We start from the raw sequence: 24,230 nt of genomic DNA, 5'->3' as shown, positions 1-24,230 counted from the left end.
GATCTTTGGTGAAAGCTAAATGGAGACAGAAAGGAGTATACTTTCTTCTCAGCAGTTCATGGAACCTATACAAAAATTGATCATATACTAGGGCATAAAAACCTCAAAATCAAATGCAGTAAGGCAGAAATAGTAAATGCATCCTTTTCAGACCACAATGCAATCAAAATTACATATAATAAAAAGCCAGGGGAAAATAGACCAAAAAAAAATTGGAAACTAAATAATCTTATACTAAAGAATGATTGGGTAAAACAGCAAATCATAGACATAATTAATAACTTCACCCAAGAAAATGACAATAATGAGACATCATACCAAAATGTGTGGGATATGGCCAAAGCAGTAATGAGGGGAAGTTTTATATCTCTAGAGGCCTACTTGCATAAAATAGAGAAAGAGAGGATCAACGAATTGGGCTTACAACTAAAATTGCTAGAAAAGGAACAAATTAAAAACCCCCAGACAAACACAAAACTTGAAATTCAAAAAATAAAAGATGAGATTAATAAAATTGAAAGTAAAAAACTATTGAATTAATTAATAAAACTAAGAGTTGGTTTTATGAAAAAACCAACAAAATAGACAAACCCTTAGTAAACCTGATTTAAAAAAGGAAAGAGAAAAAGCAAATTGTTAGTCTTGAAAATGAAAAGGGTGAACTCACCACTAATGAAGAGGAAATTAGAACAATAGTTAGGAGCTACTTTGCTCAACTTTATGCCAATAAATTTGATAACTTAAATGAAATGGAAGAATACCTTCAAAAATATAGCTTGCCCAGATTAACAGAGGAAGAAGTAAGTAGTCTAAATAGTCCCATCTCAGAAAAAGAAATAGACCAACTTCCTAAGAAAAAGTCCAGATGGATTTACATGTGAATTCTACCAAACATTTAAAGAACAACTAACTCCAATGCTATGTAAACTATTTGAAAAAATAGGGATTGAAGGAATCCTACCAAATTCCTTCTATGACACAGACATGGTACTGAAACCCAAACTGAGAAAGAAAACTATAGACCAATTTCCTTAATGAATATTGATGCTAAAATCTTAAATAAGATATTAGCAAATAGACTTCAGAAAATCATTCCCAGGATAGTACACTATGACCAAGTGGGATTTGTACCAGGAATGCAGGGCTGGTTTAATATTAGGAAAACTATTAGTATAATTGACCATATTAATAATCAAATTCATAAAAACCATATGATCATCTCAATAGATGCAGAAAAAGCATTTGATAAAATCCAACATCCATTCCTACTAAAAACGCTTGAGAGTATAGGAATAAATGGACTATTCCTTAAAATAATAAGGAGCATATAATTAAAACCTTCAGTAAACATCATATGTAATGGCGATAAACTAGAACCTTTCCCTATAAGATCAGGAGGGAAACAAGGTTGCCCACTATCACCATTACTTTTAATATAGTACTAGAAACGCTAGCCTCGGCAATAAGAGCCTAGAAAGAGATACAAGGAATTAGAGTAGGAAATGAGGAAATCAAACTATCACTCTTTGCAGATGACATGATGGTATACTTAGAGAACTCCTAAGACTCTGCTAAAAAGCTATTAGAAATAATTCAGAATTTTAGCAAAGTTGCAGGATACAAAATAAATCCACATAAATCCTCAGCATTTTTAAACATTAACAACACAATCCAACAGCAAGAGATACAAAGAGAAATTCCATTCAAAATAACGGTCAATAGTATAAAATATTTGGGAATATATCTACCAAAGGAGAGTCAGGAATTATATGAGCAAAATTACAAAGCACTTGCCACAAAAATAAAGTCAGATTTAAATAATTAGAAAGACATTCAGTGCTCTTGGATAGGCCAAGCGAATATAATTAAGATGACAATACTCCCTAAACTAATCTATTTATTTAGTGCTATACCAATCAGACTTCCAAGAAACTATTTTAATAACCTAGAAAAAATAACAACAGAATTCATATGGAACAACAAAAGGTTGAGAATTTCAAGGGAATAATGAAAAAAAATTAAGTGAAGGTGGTCTAGCTGTACCTGATCTAGAACTGTATTATAAAGCAACAGTCACCAAAACCATTTGGTATTGGCTAAGAAATAGACTAGTTGATCAGTGGCATAGGTTAGGTTCACAGGGCAAGATAGTGAATAAAAATAGCAATCTAGTGTTTGACAACCCCAAAGATCCCAAATTTTGGGATAAGAATTCATTATTTGACAAAAACTGCTGGGAAAACTGGAAATTAGTATGGCAGAAACTAGGCATGGACCCACATTTAACACCACATACTAAGATGAGATCAAAATGGGTCCAAGATTTAGGCATAAAGAACGAAATCATAAATAAATTGGAGGAACATGGGATGGTTTACCTCTCAGACTTGTGGAGGAGGAAGGAGTTTATGTCCAAGGGAGAACTAGAGACCATTATTGATCACAAAATAGAAAATTTTGATTACACCAAATTAAAAAGTTTCTGCACAAACAAAATTAATGCAAACAAGATTAGAAAGGAAGTAACAAATTGGGAAAAAATTTTTACAGTTAAAGGTTCTGATAAAGGCCTCATCTCCAAAATATACAGAGAATTGACTTTAATTTATAAGAAATCAAGCCATTCTCCAATTGATAAATGGTCAAAGGATATGAACAGACAATTTTCAGATGATGAAATTAAAACTATTTCCACTCATATGAAAGTGTTTCAAATCACTATTGATCAGAGAAATGCAAATTAAGACAACTCTGAGATACCACCACACACCTGTCAGATTGGCTAAGATGACAGGAAAAAATAACGATGAATGTTGGAGGGGCTGTGGGAAAACTGGGACACTGATGCATTGTTGGTGGAGTTGTGAAAGAATCCAATCATTCTGGAGAGCAATCTGGAATTATGCCCAAAACGTTATCAAAATGTGCATACCCTTTGACCCAGCCATACTACTCCTGGGCTTATATCCCAAGGAAATACTAAAGAAGGCAAAGGGACCTGTATGTGCCAAAATGTTTGTGGCAGCCCTTTTCATAGTGGCTAGAAGCTGGACGATGAATGGATGTCCATCAATTGGAGAATGGTTGGGTAAATTATGGTATATTAATGTTATGGAATATTATTTTTCTGTAAGAAATGACCAATAGGAGAAATACAGAGAGGCTTGGAGAGATTTACATCAACTGATGCTGAGTGAAACGAGCAGAACCAGAAGATCAGATACACTTCAACAATGATACTGTACGAGGATGTATTCTGATGGAAGTGGATATCTTCAACGTAGAGAAGAGCTAATCCAATTCCAGTTGATCAATGATGGACAGAATCAGCTACATCCAGAAAAGGAACACTGGGAAATGAGTGTAAACTGTTATTTTTACCTTCTGAATCCAATTCTTCCTGTGCAACAAGAAATTCGGTCCTACACACATATATTGTATCTAGAACATATTGTAATATATTTAACATGTATAAAACTGCTTGCCATCTGGGGGAGGGGGTTGGGGGAGAAAGGGAAAAAATCTGAACAGAAGTAAGTGCAAGGGATAATGTTGTAATAAATTACCTATGCATATGTACTGTCAAAAAAAGTTATAATTATAATATAAACTATATTCTGTTAGCCAAAATAAAGATGTTTTATAACAATAAAAAATCACTTAAATGTTCCTACCTTTGAGAGTATATGAAATTTTGAGGTCTTATTCTAATATTAAGCATGATGTAGAAGCAAGGGCAGAAGGGGGCACAGAAATGTAGAAAATATAACAGAAAATGAGCTATGTTCATTGTTCTCATGATATTTTCACAAATGCTCATAGGTTCATTTTAGAGTTATGAGACAATATTTGTCAATAATTATTGTGTCTAATGTTAACTATGTCCTGTTTTGGATGATAGTCAAACCCTAATTTAAACTTATTATAAAGTCACCTTACTAACACATGTATATATTTTCCTTAACTATTCAGTGATAGAGTCTTCATCTTGTCACATCATTAATTGCTGTGACTGTACACTGTTCACAAATCCACTGTTAAGGATTTTTATCCTTTCATTAATTTATAAGGTACTTTATCCCTTATCTAACCTCCAAACTACAGATAAATATACCCTTTCATTGGGCATATTTATTGTGGTGTGATTAGAGAGATTACACTTGAAATTGAAAGGCCTAAGATTTCCTGAGTCTTAGCTGTGCCAATTTACTAGCTTTGTAGCCTTCCTTAATGAAATCATTAAACCTTCATGGTCCTTAGTCTCATTTTCTATACAATGAGGATACTTTTATATATCTGAGAAACAAATCAGATGATGTGTTTGAAAGCACACTGACTATAAATGATAGTATAAATCTAAACTGTTCTTATTTTGTCATTTCTTCACCTAGTCATTTATATTCTTCAGCTCCTGAAATTACTTTTCCTTTTTTAGTCATTCAATCAGATCCTCTTCTGTTCCATCATTTGAAACTTACTTCCAGCACCTTTACTTCAAATACTCTGCCTTAATGAAGTGGAAAAGAAACTAATGTTCACTGGAGATTCTGCCCAATTCACGGTTTTTTCATTTAAAAAAGGATATGTGGCCTTTGGAACAGATTTAGATTAAAAACAATGAAGAATGAGTTAGAAAATTGGTTATATAATAATGAATCTTACTTTTTTCAAAGCATTTTCCTTGCCAAAAAAAATAATCTTTAACAAAGAGGTAATTCAAATAATATCCTCATTTTTAAGTAGGGAAATATTCCCTGATTAATGGACTTGCCTATGTTTACTCAACTGATAAACTTTTCTATTCATGAGGAAATTGGCTCAGCCTACAATAGGATGAATATGATATGTTCATGTAACATTCTTCTCAATGTTGTTAAATGATAAGATCATCTCTAGGGGTATGTCACAGAGCAAATATCCATTTATATGGGGTTCTTTAGATGTGATCTTGCCTTGAGGTGGGGAAGATGATTGCTCTGTATGCCTTCCAATTGCTTTAAATCTTAGCTGTTCTCTTACTGCAATAATGTGTGTGTGATTTTTATTAATGATATTCAGGAATAAATAGCTCATTTAATTTTTTTCTTTTCAAAGATTAATATGCTGCTAAATTTTCAACTGGGAGAGAATTGCCCCTGTCCAGAAGAGATCCGAGAAGAATTATATGATTTCCATGATGATCTTCTTATTCACTGTGGTAAACTATTTCATACTTTGTAAAGTCCGGGCTAGCTCTCTGGAGGCCTCAGAATCAGCCAAAGTCAGGATAAGCAAAAGTCCTTGGTCTTTAGGGGGAGAAGTGAAGGAGATGGACAAAACTGCCAAGGGTTTTGCCAAGGATTCTTCCTTGATTCTAGAGTCCAGAATCTTCACGAATCTTCACACTTTTCTCCTTCTTGTCCTGAGACCAAGTGAAGTTCTCTTACCTCTCTCACCCTAATCCTTACCTACAATTCTCTTAACCCCAAACATTGAGCTAGCATCAACTGTGAGAAGAGAAATTCTAAACATATGCTAATAGAGTTATTGTCCAATAGGTAATTAGCCTTAAGTGCTAGACTGTCTGATTCAGGCACACCTTTTAAGAGTTTCAGCCTTTTACAATACTTCCTCCAATAAATTTAATTTCTAATTTCTTTATAAAGAATTTTGAGAAATTTTTAAATTATCTAAAATCATTTAAAACCTTTGTTAAAATTATTATTCTTCACCATTTTTAATAGGGAGAAGACATAGTTAATACCCCTAGAAATTACCCTGGCTAGAATGTTTTTCAGATTAAAGAGGCTTTACCATGTATGAATGGCCATGTGGTGACAACTATGCTAACTGTTTATAAAGTTTAAATGAAAAGAAAAAAAAAAAAAAAAACCCTAGGACAAGGCAAGTTGCTGGTATCCCTATCTTATGTATTTTGACCTTATTGCTTAAATGTTCTAATCCTGTGATCCTCAAGTGGTTATAATATCCTTTACAAATTTATCATCATTTACAAATGATGATACAAATCATCATTTGCTCTTGTAGTTAGTTAATTTCTGTCCAATCAGTAGTATATTTTCACTGAATCTATGTCATGAATCTGTTCTTTCAGTAGGGCACCAAGGTTTTTGACATGTGAGAGCTCTGTTCCACTTGGATGTATTTTGTTGTTGTATGGAATATATGGATTACAATTATTTGTAGTTGACCATTAAGTGTTTCTAAAGTCAAATATTGAATGATGGAGAGAGAATGTGCTTTTATATGTTTTTCTGCTATATGGCAGCTTGTTACTGATAACTGTTAAATGAAAATTATAATAGTGACATTTTTGGTCAATTTTATTATTTGGTAGGTATTCCATTGGAAGAAGAGGAAGAAGAAGAGGAGGACACTTCATGGACTGGCAAACTAAGGGCACTGATATATAAAATCAAAGGACCATCAAAACCAGAGAAGGAATTACCAATGGAAGAAGAAGAACTGTGCCCAAGTAAGTATCTGTCCAAGGCGCTGTTACCGAACCTTCAGGATTTTGAAGAAAATGCTAAAATACTTTCTAATAAAGGTTGGAAATAAATGTAAACTGCTTAGCCTAAGAGGGAAAAAACACAGGGTATTAGCTGAAACAGTTAATGGTGGAATTATTGGCTTATATTTTGAGTTATGCTTTTCTTCCAAAATTATAAATTGTATTCAAATAGTCTTTGGAAAGACTAGTCTGATTACTTTGTGGTCCATCTACTGTGATAAGCAATGCAATATTATAGAATAGAATTGAAGTAAGGAAAGATCTGTGTTTAACTCCTGCCTCACTAGTTATATGACTGTGAGCAAGTTACTTGGCCCCTTGTTTTTTCTTCTGTAAGATAATGATGATCATAATACTTCTAATGCTTTCTTCCTAAGATTGTAGAAAAGGGCAAATGACTTTTTAAGCCTCCAAGTGCTAGGTAAATATCAGTTATATTTCACTCTATAACAGCCTTCAACTTTGCATTTTTGCCTTCTTAACTTTTCCTTTTTTTTTTTTCTTTTTGATTACTAGTTTTACCAAAAAACTGCCTTGGTGAAAAACTTTCAAATTTTTGAATGAAAAATCATTCAAAGGAGGTAGTGAAGATAGAACATGATTTTTCTTGAGTCAGTCTTCATTGATAAAGGACATAGGGCCTGGAAGGTAGATCTAATAAATAGGATGAAAAACAATATCTAAACTCACAGAGGGAAATGATAATTCACATTTACATAATATTATAAGTTTTTGTAAAGCAGCTTTTTCAAAACAATCCTGTGTTCTATCTCCACTTAAAAAATGAGAAAACTCAAAGAGGCAATCTTTACCAAAGGCTCTACAGTTATTTAGTGGCAGTACTCTAGTTTTCACCCAGGTCCAGGTTCCTTCAGATGTACCATGTCACTTTCTTATAGGATGTCAAAATATGTATGTACACATATATTTAATAGGACTTCCAATATCAGAAGAAAATTAAGATAAATTCCTCTAAGACAAACTCCTTTAAGATAAACTTTTTTTTCTTTTTTTAAGACTATATTATTATTTTCAGCTTTAACTTTGCCTCTCCAAAAAGCAGTGCCTTGATTCTAACAGGTACATGTTAAACCTTTGAGAAACAGAACATTATATTTACCACAAACTCTTTTCTTAAATATTTCCAACTGTGGCCCAGATTCATTACCTAAACCCTTAATTTTACAATGATTCCTATCTTACTTCATGTTGAAACAAAACTATAATTTATTCAACATAATTAAATTTCTTTTAATCATTAAAGTATCAAGTGTAAAATTGTCTGAACATTATTGCCCAGTTTTTGGTCTGTGAGAAAAAATTTCTCTGGGTTTCACAAGACTTGTTCCCCATTAGAGACCTTTCCTCTTTATCAAAATGTCCACAAAGAGAAAGTCAAAATCATTTATCAGTAAAACCACTAAAACATATATAAAAAGTCAGGCAAGTTTTAGAAGTAGATACTGTTAAATCACTTTGCCACTTAGATCCTTGACATCATCCAATCAGTCACATTCAATAAAGCTGTGTGTGAGAACTTGTATTTGGTTCTGGAGACACAAAGACAAATGGAAAGGTTGGGGAAGAATACACAGGAACATAAAGGAAAGGAGAGAAAAAAATTAGTGAAAATCATCTCACATAATTGAGATGTACAAGAAGAAATCTGCATAATACTAAGGAGAGAAGGGAAGGTGCTAGTGCTATTTACACCTCACTCTTATATGAACTTCTCAAAGGAAGGAAGAAAACACATACACACACAGTTAAGTACAGAAATAAATTTCTTCAAGAGGAAAATAGGAGAGAAAAGTCTGAGAGAAATAGAGGCTTATGAGAAAAAGTAAGATTAATGGAGGGTTGCGAAGCAAAATAATCTTTTAGATAAGATAGGAAAAAAGAGGAGGAAAAGTATAGCAAGCCCAATTATAAATGTGAATGGGATGAACTCTCCCATAAAAGGAAAGGGGATAGTATAATGGATTAGAAACCAGAATCCAATAATGCATTATTTCTTTTTAAATTTGAAAAAAAAAAAAAAGACAAACACAGTGTTAACATGAAAGGATGGGATAGAATTTATTATGTTTCAGATGTAGTAAAAAAAAAGTCAGTGGCAGCCAACATGATCTCAGTCTGTCAGTCATCAAATATACAATAGGTACCTACTATGTGCTAAACTTTTTCTAAGTTCTAATATTAAAGTAACAACAAAACATCAGTATTAAACATATGGTTCAAATGTTTAATCCAATATTTTTGTGGCCTGCTAACTTGATTTACCAACATGTTGAAAAATGATACTTTTTCATGGTAGAATAAATGAAGCTCTCATATATATTTTCTCTAAGTCTTGAATGTAATTTGATGAAATGATCAAAACAAATTGTGGTTGGATTACAAATTCTAGGAGATATGAGGGGAGGTTTTTAATTGTTTTATTTTTCTTATTTGATGTTATCTGGGGTGAAATTCTTTCTCTTCTGATAAATAGTTCAGGATTAACCAATTGTGTGCTAGTAATTGTACTTGTATTTCATGCAACTTCTCATTAAATATATTATCATTTAGAACAATAATAAACAAACAAAAGAAATGAAGGACTTGAAGAATATTTTGGAGAAGTTCTTATGACAGCCCTCTAGAAAATATTCATTATTAAAAGAAAGATGTATACCTATTTCTTAATTGTGCATTACACCTTCACAAAAATTGGTCATATATTAATACAGAAAAAGCTCACAAAGAAGTAAAAAAAAAAGTAAAAATATTAACATATAATTTGTGGCAAATTTGATGCAATAAAAATTATATCCAATCAATTATCTTTGAATGAAAGATTTAAAATTAATTGAAAACTACATAAAAATAAAATATAGAACCAAATAATTTCATTAACAATAATGAAAACAGGCTCTGCCACTTGGAACTGCCATCATTTACAAGTCTCTAGAGCCACTGTCCCAGAAATCCCCTCCATCATCTACTCCCCTGAACTCATTTCCTTTTCTCCACATTGTTCCATATGGCCAGGACATTTGGAGTAGTTTTTCAAGGTAATGAGAGGATAGGCCCTAGGGTTAGGGGTTTGGAGGAAGGAAGGGATATGGAGGAATGAGTAAGAGAAGGGAGAAGGAGAGACTTGCTACCGAGGTAGGAGCTGCCATGAAAACTAAGATAGTAGAGACATTGATTAATAACAACTGAAGCTCAGACACTGCTGCAGGGACTAAATATTCTTTTGGAACATAAGTTCAGATGTCAGCCAGAGGCCTATGCCTTGAGGATAATTAAATATGTTCTTCATAATAATGACCTCTGGATGACTACAAGATTAAAGGACTTTGAAATAAAAGAACTTCTTAGCCTAATTCAGTTCTGTGGTTTTGACACATTTTTCTATAGCTGTGACAGATTTCTATCCAAAAATGAAAGTACAGCCCAAACATCTTGGATGTGTAGGATCAAATTGCGTATATATATATATATATATATATATATTTCATTAACCACTGATTTGATCTGAATAAACCACTGCAAATTCATAATTTCTGACCTGATGAGAATAGAAAAGGTTGTATTAGAGAAGGTGTGTTGGAAAGTCAAAGATACCACTGCCTTTCAGTTTTGACAGTTCTATTATTCATTCATTTATGAAAACTTAGACCATTTGAAAGGACAAAAGAATCTGAAATTTCTGCTTAAGACATGTGACTATAATATTATGTTTTCTAAAGAAAAGCCTTCTATATTGGCATTGTAATTACACTGGAGATTGAAGCATAGTAATTCGTAGAATTGAAAGGAGTAGAATGTCTTCAGAAATATTCCAAGATAAATTGCAGAGATCTGACTTTCTGTCAGGACCTTGTAATCAAGTGACTAATAGAATACTCATCAAACAAGTGTTCTAAACCAAATGTTCAGAAGTTGAAGTGAATTGTGTTTAGAAGTAATGCACCTCAGTTGAAGCATAGTTATTATAAAATCGCTCATCTTCCAACAATCCCTAAAACTGGATCTTAATAGGATTATTATGATGAAATAATTAAACTTTTTTGAAAGCTTATTTCACATCATAACTGTAGACTCCAATATTAGAGTGTTTTTGAGCCATGAATCCTGAACCATAACAACTAGGTTAGCATTGATGTTTTCAGACTTGAGGGGAAAACAGGCTATAATTAGAAATCGATTATGTGTGCTTCATTTGGAAGTGTGTTCAGAACTCAGTTATGTTATTCTTTGAAATATGTTTGTAAAAACTAAAACGTGAAATCCTAATGTACAATAAGGATGGGAAATTATACTGTGAATTTACAGTTAATATGATCCAATTTAGTAGTACTGGATTGTTATACAGATTATAGGTAGATTAATGGCAAGGTATGATAGATTTTAATTGATGCTTGAATTGTGCTGCAAGTTCACATCAAAACATATCAATTTCAGGAAAAAAAATGGTATGATGCACTTTTGTACAGTTAGGGTTACTAGTTTTTGAGGCAATGTAAGCAAGCTTATTAAATCCTTATACAACTAGATAATTATATGATTTCTAAGTCAACACTTTCTTTTGTTTTCCTTTAATTTGGTTATACTTTTGCCAGTTTTTCTGCTCCTGTCCTTAATCTGAAAAAAAACAAAAACTACCTACCATATTGAGATACACAGCAAGAGATTAAATTAATCCTTTTGCATCTAAAATGTCTTTCAGAACTTTGGTAGCAGAGTTCTATTTTTATGTTCTTGTGATGAGCTAAGACTTATCTAGAGCAGACATCTGCCACATATAATATTATGTTGGTAGAAAAATAGGCCATTAGATAGAGAAAATAAGATAGATACCCTAGATCTATATTCATTCCTAGGTTTGTTGCTATTCTGTGTCCTGTGATACTAAATTTAAATTGGGAATCTCAGCTTCTTTATTTCATGGGAATCTTTAGGCAAAATAATAAAATGTATGTTTGGGAGTTCTTTCCATTCCCTCTTATAGCTTTTTTCTCTTCCCCTTCCTTTCTGACATCATTCCAAGGACCAGGTATCCTTATTCTGCCTCTTGGCTTCTCTTTTAGTGGAATTGTGTCATCTGACCTTCTTACTACAATTAAACCTGCTCCATTCTTTTTAGTCTTCACTTAGCTATGATGGGAAGTAATCTCATGAATTAATTTGCACCCCAAGATATTAAGGACTGATAGTAGTTTAATTATCTGAAATATTAACATTTTAACTAGAAACTCCTAGAGAGAGATGCTGTTACCTGAAAGAATGTGAAAGAATGATCCTAATTATGTGTTTTCAGGGATTGTGACTGGTGGCTAGAGGAGTTATTTATAAATTTGTAAGTCTTTGTTAGCCGCTCATAAATCAGTAATCCCTCAGGACCAAAACTTCCCATGGCAAATTATTTATGCATATTAGAAAAGTGATAGTCTATCCTACTTTAAAATTCCTTCATATAGGGAAAAAATTCTTGTATTTGTTAATCCTACAAGGAGTGAAGCAGTGAATGAATTAATATTTTAGTAATCATTTACATACATGCTCTTTGTGTGTGTGTGTGTGTATCTCTCTCTCTCTTTCCTTCTCTCTTTTTTTAATCTCTCTCTCTGTCCCTCTCTCCCAAGATAATTCTAATAGACTTGGAGAGGAAAACACCAAAATACCAAAAATATCATCTACATCCAGAGAGAAAACTATGGAGACTGCAGATTTAAGCATATTATTTTCACCTTTTTTATTCACTTTTTCTTTCTCATGACTTTTCTCTTTTGTTCTGATTTTACTTTCACAACCTGAAAAATATGGAAATATTTTTACATGATTGTAGATGTATAAACTATATCAGATTGTTTATTATCTTGAAAAGAGGGAGGGAAGAAAGAGAGGAAGAAAAATGTGTATAACTCAAAAATCTTACACAAATGAATGTTAAAAATTAGCTTTCCATGCAATTGGAAAAATAAAATACTAATGAGGAAAAAATGAGGGCCAGGGAAACATTTTTAGTCTGAGAAATCATCAAATAATATTTAAAATTTACACACAAACTGACATCATTTTTTAAAAATGTTGGTAATGTTGATTTGAATACATGTATCAAAAGAAGAGAAATAAACAAAGAGGAGATGATTTGAGCAAGACAGAAAGGTAGAACAAGTCTGAAATGAAAGAGCTGCATCCCAGGGAGCTCAGAGCTGAGTGACTTAAGATGGTTTTTGGAGACCTGATTTAAAACAATAGCTTCAATGAACTTCATAGTAGGAAAGGATTTATAATATTATCTTCAATGTGGACCTAAGAATTTCCTCTGTAGTAATCCCAACAGGTGGTTGCCTAGCCTCTGCCTTTAAAATCTCCAAGGATAAAAAATTCATTACCACCTTAAACAGCCCATTTCCCTTTTGCACAACATTAGGAAATGATTCCTTGTTCATCTGTAGTTTGTCTCCCTACAACTTAAATTCATGGTTCTTACTTGTGAAGTTTTCTTGCTGAAATGGTCCTTAAAACACAAGATTTATAATAGAGGGTCAGATTAAATTATTCAAAAACATGTCCCTAAAAATGCACCCATCCCTTAAAACATAGTGAATTGAAGTTTACTTGAATGAATGTGATTAAATCTTTGCAATAGAATATAACAGATTTGTTTTCTTATTTCAACTGGCACTTCACTATTATAAGGATATCCTTTTACTCTTCTCTAACTGATTTTCAGTAATACTTCCAACAACATATTTTCTATAATTTTCTTTCTTCAAGTCTCATCACTCATTTCACTTCCCTTAGGAGAAGACTTTACTTCATACTTTTGAGACAATAAAGGTCCTTTATCGTTAAGTCTTCCTTCCTTTCTCTGCTTTCAAAATAACCTCTCTATTATTTCTTTACTTATTCTAATCTCTAATAAGGATGTAGCATTTCTCCCCATTTAAGCCAACTCTTGGAAATCATTTTCTCCCTTTATTCCTCATGCTTATTTACCTTTTAATTATGTTTCTATCTATAGAGTTCTATAGGTTCCTTCAATGATATATAAAAGCCTATACATATATCTTCTGTCCTTAAAAATAAAACCTCACTTAAATTACAAATCTAGAAAAATAAGAAAGTTCATCTGGAAGAATAAAAGATCAAAAATTTCTAGGAAATTAATGAGAAAATGCAAATGAAGATGCCATAGATGTTCTAGACCCAAAATTATATTATAAAACAGTGGTCATAAAAACCTTTTGATACTGATTAAGAAATAGAGTAGTTGATCAGTGGATTAGATTAGGTTCACAAGACACAATAGTCTATAGTAATTAAACAATAGTAATCTAGTGTTTGATAAACCCAAAGACTTCAGCTTCTGGGATAAGAAATAATTATTTGACAAAAATGACTGGGAAAATTGGAAAAATAGTATGGCATTGGCCAATACCTAAAATTCTAAACCAAGAAAAAGTTGAAATGTATTCATGATTTAGACATAAAGGATGATGAATTTATAGCCAAAGAAGAACTAGAGAACATTATGAAATACAAAATGGATAATTTTGGTGATATTAAATTTAAAAAATTTTGTACAAACAAAACTAATGCAGCCAAGATTAGAAGGGAAGCAGAAAACTGTAGAAGAAATTTTACATTCAAGGGTTCTAATAAAGGCCTCATTTCTAAAACATATAGATAATTGTCTCAAATTTATAAGAATACTAGCCATTCTCCAATTAATAAATAGTTAAAGGATTTGAACAGACAACTTTCAGACAAAGAAAATCATTTATATTTATGTGAAAAAATGCTCTAAATCACTATTGATCAGAGAAATGCAAATTAAGAAAACTCTGAAGTATCACTACACATCTTTCAGATTGGTTAAGATGACAGGAAAAGATAATGATAAATGTTGGAGGGGGATGTTGGAAAACTGGGCACTAATACATTGTTAGTGGATTTGTGAACCGATCCAAACATTTTGGAAAGCAATTTAGAACTATGTCCAAAAGACTATTAAACTGTGTATATATACCCTATGATCCAGTGATGCCTCTACTGAGTCTGTATCTCAAAGAAATCATAAAAAAAGAAAAAGATCCACGTGTGTAAAAATGTTTGTGGCAGCCCTTTTTGTAGTGGCAAGGAACTAGAAACTGGAGTGGATGCTCATCAGTTGGGTAATGGCTGAATAAGTTATGGTATATGAATGTTATGAAATATTATGGTTTTGCAAGAAACAACCAATAGGATGATTTCAGGAAGGAGAGATTTACATGAACTGATGCTAAGTGAAGTGAGTAGAACCAAGAGAACATTGTAAACAGCAGCAAGATTACATGGTGATCAGTTCTAATGGACATAGCTCTTTTCTATAGTGACGTGACTCAAGTCAGTTCCAATGATCTTGTGAAGAAAAGAGCCATCTACACCCAGAGATAGGAGTTTAGGAACTGAGTGTGGATCACAATATTGTATTTTCACCTTTTTGTTGTTGTTTGCTTGCTTTTTTTTTTCTTATTTTTCCCTTTTTGATCTGATTTTTCTTGCACAACATGATAAATATGGAAATATGTATAGAAGAATTGCAAATGTTTAACATATATTAGATTACTTGCTGTCTGGGGAAGAAGGGTGAGAGAAGGGAGGAATGAAAATTTGGAATACAAGGTTTTGCAAGGATGAATGTTGGAAACTATCTTTGCATATATGTTGAAAATAAAAGGTATTATTTAGGAAAAAGCCTAGTACAGCTAGATGGCACAGTGGATAGAACATTGGCCCTGAAGTTAGGAGAACCTGAGTTCAAATCCGGCCTCAGACATTTAACACTTCCTAGCTGTGTGATCCTGGGCAAGTCACTTAAAAATAAAAGGTATTATTTAGGAAAAAGCCTTAAGTACAAACCAGTTTTTCTTTCTAGATAAGTCTCTTCTTTCTGGGATTTCATATTCTTTTTTCTTGTCTCTCCTCCTACCTTTCTAACTTCTCCTTTCGATTATCATCTGTACCACTCCCCCAAACTATGGACACACTCCAAGATTCCATCTTGGACCCTCTTCTCTAATCTTTCTACACTCTTTCTTCATGACCTTCTCAGCTCCCATTAGTTTATTTATCATCTCTACATAGGTAACTCCCAGATGGTGTTATAGATAGATAGATAGATAGATAGATAGATAGATAGATAGATAGATACTTGCTGATATTAAAAAGAAAAATCCATATCATCCGTATATATATTTTGTCCATCTATTATATATATATATGCATGTATACATGTTTGTGTATAAACTTGTGTGTATGTATAAAATAAACAGTATATAGAAGCAAAGTAAAGCCAAAATTGAAAAAGTAGAGGATTTTGAACTATATTGAATTTAGAAAATTGAAAAGTTTTTTAATTTATCTTCTCACCCTTTCCTCTTCCCTACCTCAAAACTTTTCATGAAAGCAGAAGCCCAACCTTTTAATACTGTCTTGAAAGATAGTATAGCAGCAATATATGGGATATAACTGTCTCTGAAGTAATTTTCAGAGTTCTAAGGAAAAGAATAGAGTGGATGTGAGTAGGATACAGAATATAACTAAAGAGATAATCTAAAAAACAGAATGTTAAAATGTTATCATTTGAATGATAGGAAGAAAAGATGATCTGTCAGATGGCCAAAGTGTAATACCCTTGCGAAGTCAGAAGGACTGACTTTAGGGATCTTCTACAGCAAACTTAGAATAGGGACAAGAGTTATCAGTATGAGCCTGCATTGATCCATTGTGATCTGTACCATTATAAGGTACTCTGTGTTCATATTTCTAATTGTCTAGTGAGGATTTCATACTAAATCTTTCACAGTTATCTAAAATTTAGCATGTCTAAAATAGAAACTATAATCTTTCCTACAAAACTCATCCTTCTTTTGAACTTTCCTTTTTTTTGAAGGCTCAACAATCTTTCCATGCTTACAGTTTGTAATTATGGAATCATCTTTGACTCCTCCCTTTTCTCTCACTCATCATATACATAGACATGTCATTTCTAGTTTCACTTCTCTCACATCGGACCCTTTCTCTCACATAGCCACCATCCTGGTTAAGATAGAACCTCATCATCTCTCATATGGATTATTCCAATAGCTTCTTAATTAAGTCTGCTTCAAATAGACTCAAGTCTATATCTTTCAAATCTCTCCTCCAATTTATCATCTTCCATGCTACTGTGAAAATAATATTTCTAAATAATAAATCCTAACATGTTACTCCTTCTACTCAGTAAGCTCCAATGACCCACCAGTGCCTCTAGAATCTAACACATACACTTCAGCCTTTTAAAAACTTTTACATTCTTGCTCTAAACTACCATTCCAAGCATGTTATGCAGTATTCCCCTTTATTTTCTTTTCAGTCCATCCAGACTTGATTTATTGCTATTCTTTACACATTATATTCACTGCCTTTGCTCAGGCTGTCCTCCAGTCCAATGATGCATTCCTACCTCACCTCTACCTCTTAGAATTCATCACTTTTTTTTCAAAGAAGAGCTTAAATACTACAACCACTTTTATTTGCCCTTTCCTGAGTTCTTTATAGATATATGTACATACATATAGAGAGATGTCTGCACCTTTGTTTTGTATAATCTAAATTACTTAAAAACAGGAACTGTTTCATCTTTGTATCCTACTTGCCTAACATGGTGCCTGGTACATAGTAGACATGTAATAATTTTTTGACGACTGATTAGAAGCAACTTGATTTCATATTTTGTGCTGAGAACTATTAATCTTCTTGGTAGCATCTAGTTCTTCATGCCTCAATTTTTTTTTTTTTTGTAAAATGAAACTTGAAAGTAGCCATAGCTAACCAGTGATAAATGTTGTAGTTCACTCTGAAAGAAGCAAATGAAATCTTAGTCTGAATTACACAATTACCCTGTTTTTCTTTTTGCTTTTACAGCGACCCTGAAAGAACTTATCTCTCAGACTATGGTACGTTGGGCTCAAGAAGACCAAATCCAGGATCCAGAACTTGTTCGGATAATGTTCAATCTTCTCCGCCGGCAATATGACAGCATTGGAGAGCTTCTCCAAGCCATGAGGAAGACTTATACAATTAGCCATGCTTCTGTAGACGATACTATCAACCTATTAGCTGCCTTGGGCCAGATTCGCTCCCTCCTCAGTGTAAGGATGGGGAAGGAAGAAGAGTTGCTTATGATTAATGGACTAGGGTATGTAACTCTCAGATAAATATTTTGATATCCCTAAAGAGTCTATTGAGGCAAAAATGTATCATTGGCTATGAGGGGCTTGATTCAGTTCCTATTCAAGAGCATTATAAATAGATAAAGAAGCATTTATTCAGTTCCTACTCAGGATACATCATTTGCAGTTGTCACATTAGAATGTTCTTCATTAACATCTTTGAAAGGAGTTGTTAGTTGTTTCAAATTTCATCTTCATTTGGAATGCACATGCAGCATAATTGGATATGTAGTAACTCAAGCAAAGAGAACCATGGAGCAATGAAAATGGAAAGATATATCTTCTCCTAGTCTAGATTTGTTGCTTAAAGAAAACTAAAGAAAATGTATAATACAACCAAGAGAATCCAAGTGATGCAATGATGTTAGAATTGGAGTCAAAACACCTGAGTTCTAATTCTGTGTCAGACACAAGTTGTGTGTACCTGGGCCAGAGGTTGAATCTCTCTCTACCTCTATTTCCTCATCTGTAAAATGGGGATGATAGCAGCATATGCCTCACATGGTTGTTTCAAGGATCAAATGAGACAACATAACTAAAGTATTTTGCAAGCTTAAAGCAGTTTAAAAACACTATATTATTATTATTTGATAAATTTGACTTGAACAAAAATAGCCTTTGAAACCTATTTTGAGCATAGAAAAGTACTCCAAATAAGAAGGTGAGAAATTAGATTTTTATTCAGATTTTTTTTATTATGGAGAAATATCTTTTAAGAAACTGACTCAGTTGAATAAATTGTTAGTTAAAATAACTTCTTTGTTCCCAAAATATCTTTTGAATCTTTTTGAGTACACTTCCAGCAAATATTATTTCTTGTTCAGTCATTTCTGACTCCTCCTGAGTCCGTTTGGGGTTTCTTTGTCAAGGATTCCAAACTTGTTTGCCATTTCTTTCTCCTGCTCATTTTAAAGATGAGAAACTGAGGCAAGTAGGATTAAATGGTTTGCCCAAAGTCACATGGTTACTAAGTGTCTGAGGCCAGATTTGAACTCATGAAAATGAATTTTTGATTCCAAAGCCAGAGCTCTATCCACTATACTACCTAGCTAACCAACAAATATTAACTGTCCCTGTATTTCATAGAGATTCATAAAATATTAGCAAAGGAAAGGACTTGAGAAATGATCTCACCTCTTTATTTTACAAATGAAAACATTAAAATAGTAAGAAATGAAAATATTTTCCCACATTCACACAGTTAATTAATGGAAGATGCAGAGTCAAAACCCAATTCAAGACTTGGCTTACTGTACTCCAGTAATAGATCCCAGATGCAGCCCACACACCAAGTCAAAGTTTATAGAAAAATCTCAAAAGAACCTGAGAGGGTGGGGAAACATGTTTTCTAACATCCTAACCAAACATGACAATAAAATAGGGGTCAGGGACACCTGTTGATATGTAGGGGGTGACTAGGAGAAGAGATCAAAATCAGAAGCAGTCCTTCCTCCTGCAGTGTCTCCTATAAGTCATTCACCAGCTCCACCACTGTCATCAATATTCTTTTGGTTTAAAAAAAAAAAAGAGGATAGAAGGGAAGAGAAACTAAAACTTAGTACTCTCCTATGAATAATCTAAAGATTAAAGGAGTGTGATTCATGTGATTCACTCATGCCTCTTTCGTTGTGAATTTTGAATTTTTATGCCAAAGAGGTAGCATGGTAATAATGAAAAAAAAAGGAAAAAAAAACACTGAACTTGGAGTCAGGAAATCTGGGTTCAGATTCCAATTCTGACTCATACTATGTAATCTCTGGCAAATTACATTAGTAAATTTAAGTTTCTTTTGTAAAGTACAGAAATTTGTAAATTATAGAATAGTACTTTCACTATTCCAAGTAACTCAATAAAATGAAGTGGTTCACAATCTTTTGTACCTACAGGCCTTTCAGTGAACAGAGTTGCCTGGTAAAGTATAACACAACAGTATTTATGGCAAAATGAAAAAGTAAAGCTCTTTTCTATTCTTTATCCTAGGGATATAATGAATAACAAAGTTTTTTATCAGCATCCCAACCTGATGAGAGTCCTGGGCATGCATGAGACTGTAATGGAGGTGATGGTGAATGTTCTTGGAGGAGAGAAATCTCAGGTATTGTTACAAGGGGAGTTTTATCAGCATTTGCCTCATGATAGAGAGCAGTGAAATGACAGAAATAACACAATGTCCAAGCCCTGAAAATAGCATCCCTGAAAGAATAAGAAAAGTCTCAGAAGGTGTTGTCAAGAATTCAGCTACTACTAATATTTTGATACAAGAGTGATCATTACAAACTTTCATTGTTATTTGAACATATACAACTTGTAGCATATCCTCTTTAGCAATGCTAAAATAGCCTTAGTATGGGAAGGACACACAAAATATATAAACATTGGTTATTCTGACTTTACAAAATTTCCATATGACAGGGTCAGGTAGAGCACTGAAGTCTTGACTGTTTAAAAAAAGATCCTGATGATTCCAGGTCCCTAAATTATATACATTTTCTAAATGTCTGAATTTCTAATGAAATAATGCTCTATGACCCACTACCTAATGAATGTTCTAATATTAGAAGGAGCATCTATTAGCAAGAAAATCTGTTAGGTACTAAGCTTGGATTTTCAGTGGTGTTAGACAGCATCTACCTAATAGACCAAGGAAATTTCTAAGAACAGCATTCAGGAATGTCAATCTTCTAGTGATTGGTAATATCCTATACAATATCTCGAAGGAGTGAGGAATTAAAAACCAGGCAGAAACTAAGCCTAGCACTCCATTTTAGCTGGTCTTGTTCCACCTATCAGAAGTCTGATCTTTCTATAAAGCCTTTAGAAAATGCCTTGATATGATCTAGAGCAGTTTGTCTTTATGGTAGCTAATCAGAGTAAGTAGTTTATTATTGTAGTTCTTTAACTTTAATTTTAAAAGAGGAAATCAAAACACAGTCAACCATTCTGGCCTTTCCGAGGTCCTTTGAGGAAAACTCTGAGGAAACTTAGACCTGAACCCCGCAATCAATAAACATTTATTGAGAATCTTCTCTTTACAAAAGCTCCTGCTTAAAGCAATATAAAGAGTGATATATAAAAGTAAAAGTGGTCAAATAAATCTATTATTTGGAAATATGCAAAAGCAAAAAATGCAAGACCAGTTAGAGTCAATTCCTGAATTTCATAGTATAAATTCTGAGTACCATAATTATAATAAAAAATTTACAACAATTACAATAACATAATATAAATAATTGTTGGTTAAATGATTAATGATTTCATTATATTTCATTTTTGGGCAAAATAACTTAAAAGACCTCAAGTATCATTAAAAGGCATAGTACTCAGTGAACAACTTGTTAGTTTTTACAACCTTTACTGTGATGTCCTATGTTCTTACATATGAATACAAAGCACTTGTCACCTCTTCTCCTACTTTCCCTAAAACTTCCTTTAGAATACATTCATACTTTATTTCCAACTGGCAAAAAACAAAAACAAAAAACACTACCAAAAAAACACTTCATATAATTTTGAGGGAATAAGAGGACAGCTGGGTTAGACAAAGAATGTTTGGTTTGGATTTTCTTTGGTGAGAAGATGCTTCTGAAATTATATTTAGCTCTCAACTGTAATAGCCCTTATCTGGATAAACTAGTCATATTATTCTCTGTGGGGTGGATGTAAATTAAAGAGAAGGAATGAGAATATATGAATATAAGTCTGAGCTACTTTCTGTTTGTAAGCTTAAAAAAAGCTATTTCTTAGATTATTTTGATCAGTTTTTTATGAGCAGATTTGATGACAACCTCTAAGAGACATTGATTAATTCCTTTCTTTCATTCACTTTTCCCTCAGATTGCTTTTCCAAAGATGGTTGCTAGTTGTTGCCGATTCCTTTGCTATTTTTGCCGAATCAGCAGACAAAATCAAAAAGCTATGTTTGAGCACCTAAGCTATCTACTTGAAAATAGCAGTGTTGGCTTAGGTATGTAATGTTGGACTTCAGATCTCACTGCTGAAGCAATAAAGTAATGATATATCTTGTATTTTTAAAGAAGACATTATTCATGTTTAAAAGAAAATATAAATGTATTCTTTCTTTTTTCTGTTCTTATGTGCCCTGTTCCCATTCTGTTCAAAGATATGTTACTAATATTATATAATATTATTTATAGAGTTAGAAGTAGATTTGCATCAATCCATTGTTCCTATTTCAACCCTTCCCCTTGAGATCAATAGCACATATTTTATGAGTTGTCCTATCTGAGCATTACATGTATGACATGTCCTACTCATTTGATTAAACCATGATGACACTGTCCAATCTTTTGACAAGATAACCTTTTCCTTATTCCATGGCCATGGCCTATATTGCTATCTTCATCCTGCCAGTTTACAAATGTAGGTTATAAGTTATTAGTCACACTAGAATAGAGAGAAGATATGACTGGACCTCAATAAATCCATTATTTCTACTGGAAAGTAGTGTCTCAAATAATGTTCATATATGAATGATAACATACTTTTATTTTGTATACTTCATTATTTTGAAGATACATGATTTACTAAGAATAAAACAAGACAATCCAAAAATTTTGGGAGATTTCTATATATGGAAAGTGATAATATTATGTTCTCTAAAATTAAGTGGGACTTATGAATCAAATGATATGTAGGATACAGGATACTTAGCAATCTACCATTCTCCAACTATACTAGGGTGGCATCAGCATCCCTCAGTTTCTGCATCTGTAAAATGAGGGCAGTAATAGTGGTGACCGAATGGGATTTCTGGGAAAGCTCCTGTGAGGGGGAAAAATCATTAAGCAATGGGGACCCTTTATGTCAATAGAAGCATTCTTATTTACAGTAATTGAATCCTACATTTCCTCCAATTCAGCTTAAGAAGATCAAAAGGAAGAAGAATATAAACACTGCTTCACCCTAATTTTGGTTTGTTTCAGCCTCCAAAATGTTATTCTAGTTGCCATTCTGAGACAAATTGTGATTCTCAAACAAATATAGGATGGCTCTCATTGGTAAATAGACCATGATCCTAGATTCTAGTATAGGTGTTATTCTCTCCCTGACAGAAGCCTTGGGACAGTATTGTTTTGCTTCTCTTTTTCCGTTTTCTGCAGCCTCTCCAGCAATGAGGGGTTCTACCCCACTTGATGTGGCAGCTTCATCAGTCATGGACAACAATGAATTGGCACTGGGTTTGGAGGAGCCAGACCTGGAGAAGGTAATCACTATTAAAGGGGATATGTGATTTATTCAGCAAAAGCAAGGAAAATAGAATTTAAAATTCTTAAGCATGGAGACTTTTTAAATTTTATTCTTGTATTTTAGGCAGTTATCATATAATAATCACTTATTTTATGTTTAGTATGTGTGAATGAATGAAAAGTCAACCCAAGAGAGCTCCTATCAGAAAGTTCAAAAGAAAAATATGATAGTAATGATATAGTAATAATGGCACAGTAATATAGTAATTTTTACTTTTATTCTAAAGTGCATATATCATAAATATTTTTGTATCTGTATGCATGAATCCACTTGGCAAGTATTTATTGCATATCTATTTGGGTAAATAACACTAAACTGTCAACTAAGAAATGATAAGAAGTTATCTCATCCCAAAGAATTTGTAGGCTAATTCAAGGGAAGTTGTTCATATATTTTTTATTCAGAATAAATATATGAAGAATATCTGTCTATATGAATGTGATTCATATAAGCACAGACATATGGCACAGACATTCCAATGTTTTATGTTATTTTGTCTTTGATATAAATAATATCCTTTCTCCTTTCTCCTCTTATAACCAGTGGCATTTGCTAAAGGGCTAACTGGGATTAAAGTGCAGAGATAGGCTATAAAATTAAACTAATGACCTCAGTTTCATTAGTAACATGCTGTCTTCTAATCAAATGAACTATCTGGCTAGTGTAATAAAGGAATAAATCAATTTCACTTTTTGCTATAAATTATTAATTTTCCAACTAAGAGAATAACAGACTTAAGGATCAGCCTATCCCTCTTTTAAAATGTAAAAAATAAACTCTCATCTGAGAAGCAGAAGGAATTTGGACAATAAGGACAACACATTAAAGATAAGTCCTCTAGATCTTATATCTAGAGTTGGAAATGACTTGTTTTACTCAGATTGTTATAAAAGTTCTTATAACTAGTGTACATTACAATAAATTTGTATCATTTAATCTTTAAAAGCTATGCTTTTTTCACTGCATGTTCTCTAAGTATTTAATATTAGTCTAACTATTTTGCATGAATGTAAAAGGAAATCAATACTTTATTTTTTTCTGGTTACAGTAGTGCTAGTAGAGATATAACAATTCACATTTCTTCTTTTCACCTAAAAAAAGCAGTTAGTAATAGATCATTAGTAACTTAAGGTACTTAACAGAGATGTAATATATTGCCCATAGCCTCCATTTAGCCTTTGGAATGACAATGTGGC

At 32.8% G+C, this 24,230-nt stretch overlaps 1 protein-coding gene and 1 pseudogene across 1 annotated transcript in view; both read left to right on the top strand.

Moving 5' to 3' along the window:
• Nucleotides 1–24,230, top strand: part of RYR3 (ryanodine receptor 3) — a 753,032-nt gene that overhangs the window by 504,763 nt on the left and 224,039 nt on the right. The window contains 6 exon segments of the mRNA XM_074289179.1: nucleotides 5,095–5,197; nucleotides 6,338–6,475; nucleotides 17,459–17,732; nucleotides 19,747–19,861; nucleotides 21,601–21,730; nucleotides 22,887–22,990. Coding sequence (XP_074145280.1) covers nucleotides 5,095–5,197; nucleotides 6,338–6,475; nucleotides 17,459–17,732; nucleotides 19,747–19,861; nucleotides 21,601–21,730; nucleotides 22,887–22,990 — 864 coding nt within the window.
• Nucleotides 10,074–11,942, top strand: LOC141555891 (cyclin-G1 pseudogene; annotated as a pseudogene).

Source organism: Sminthopsis crassicaudata, chromosome 2 (assembly GCF_048593235.1).
Source record: "Sminthopsis crassicaudata isolate SCR6 chromosome 2, ASM4859323v1, whole genome shotgun sequence".
Taxonomy (NCBI): Eukaryota; Metazoa; Chordata; class Mammalia; order Dasyuromorphia; family Dasyuridae; genus Sminthopsis; species Sminthopsis crassicaudata.
The sequence above is the reverse complement of the archived record's forward strand: the minus strand, read 5'-3'. Positions and strand labels throughout refer to the sequence as shown.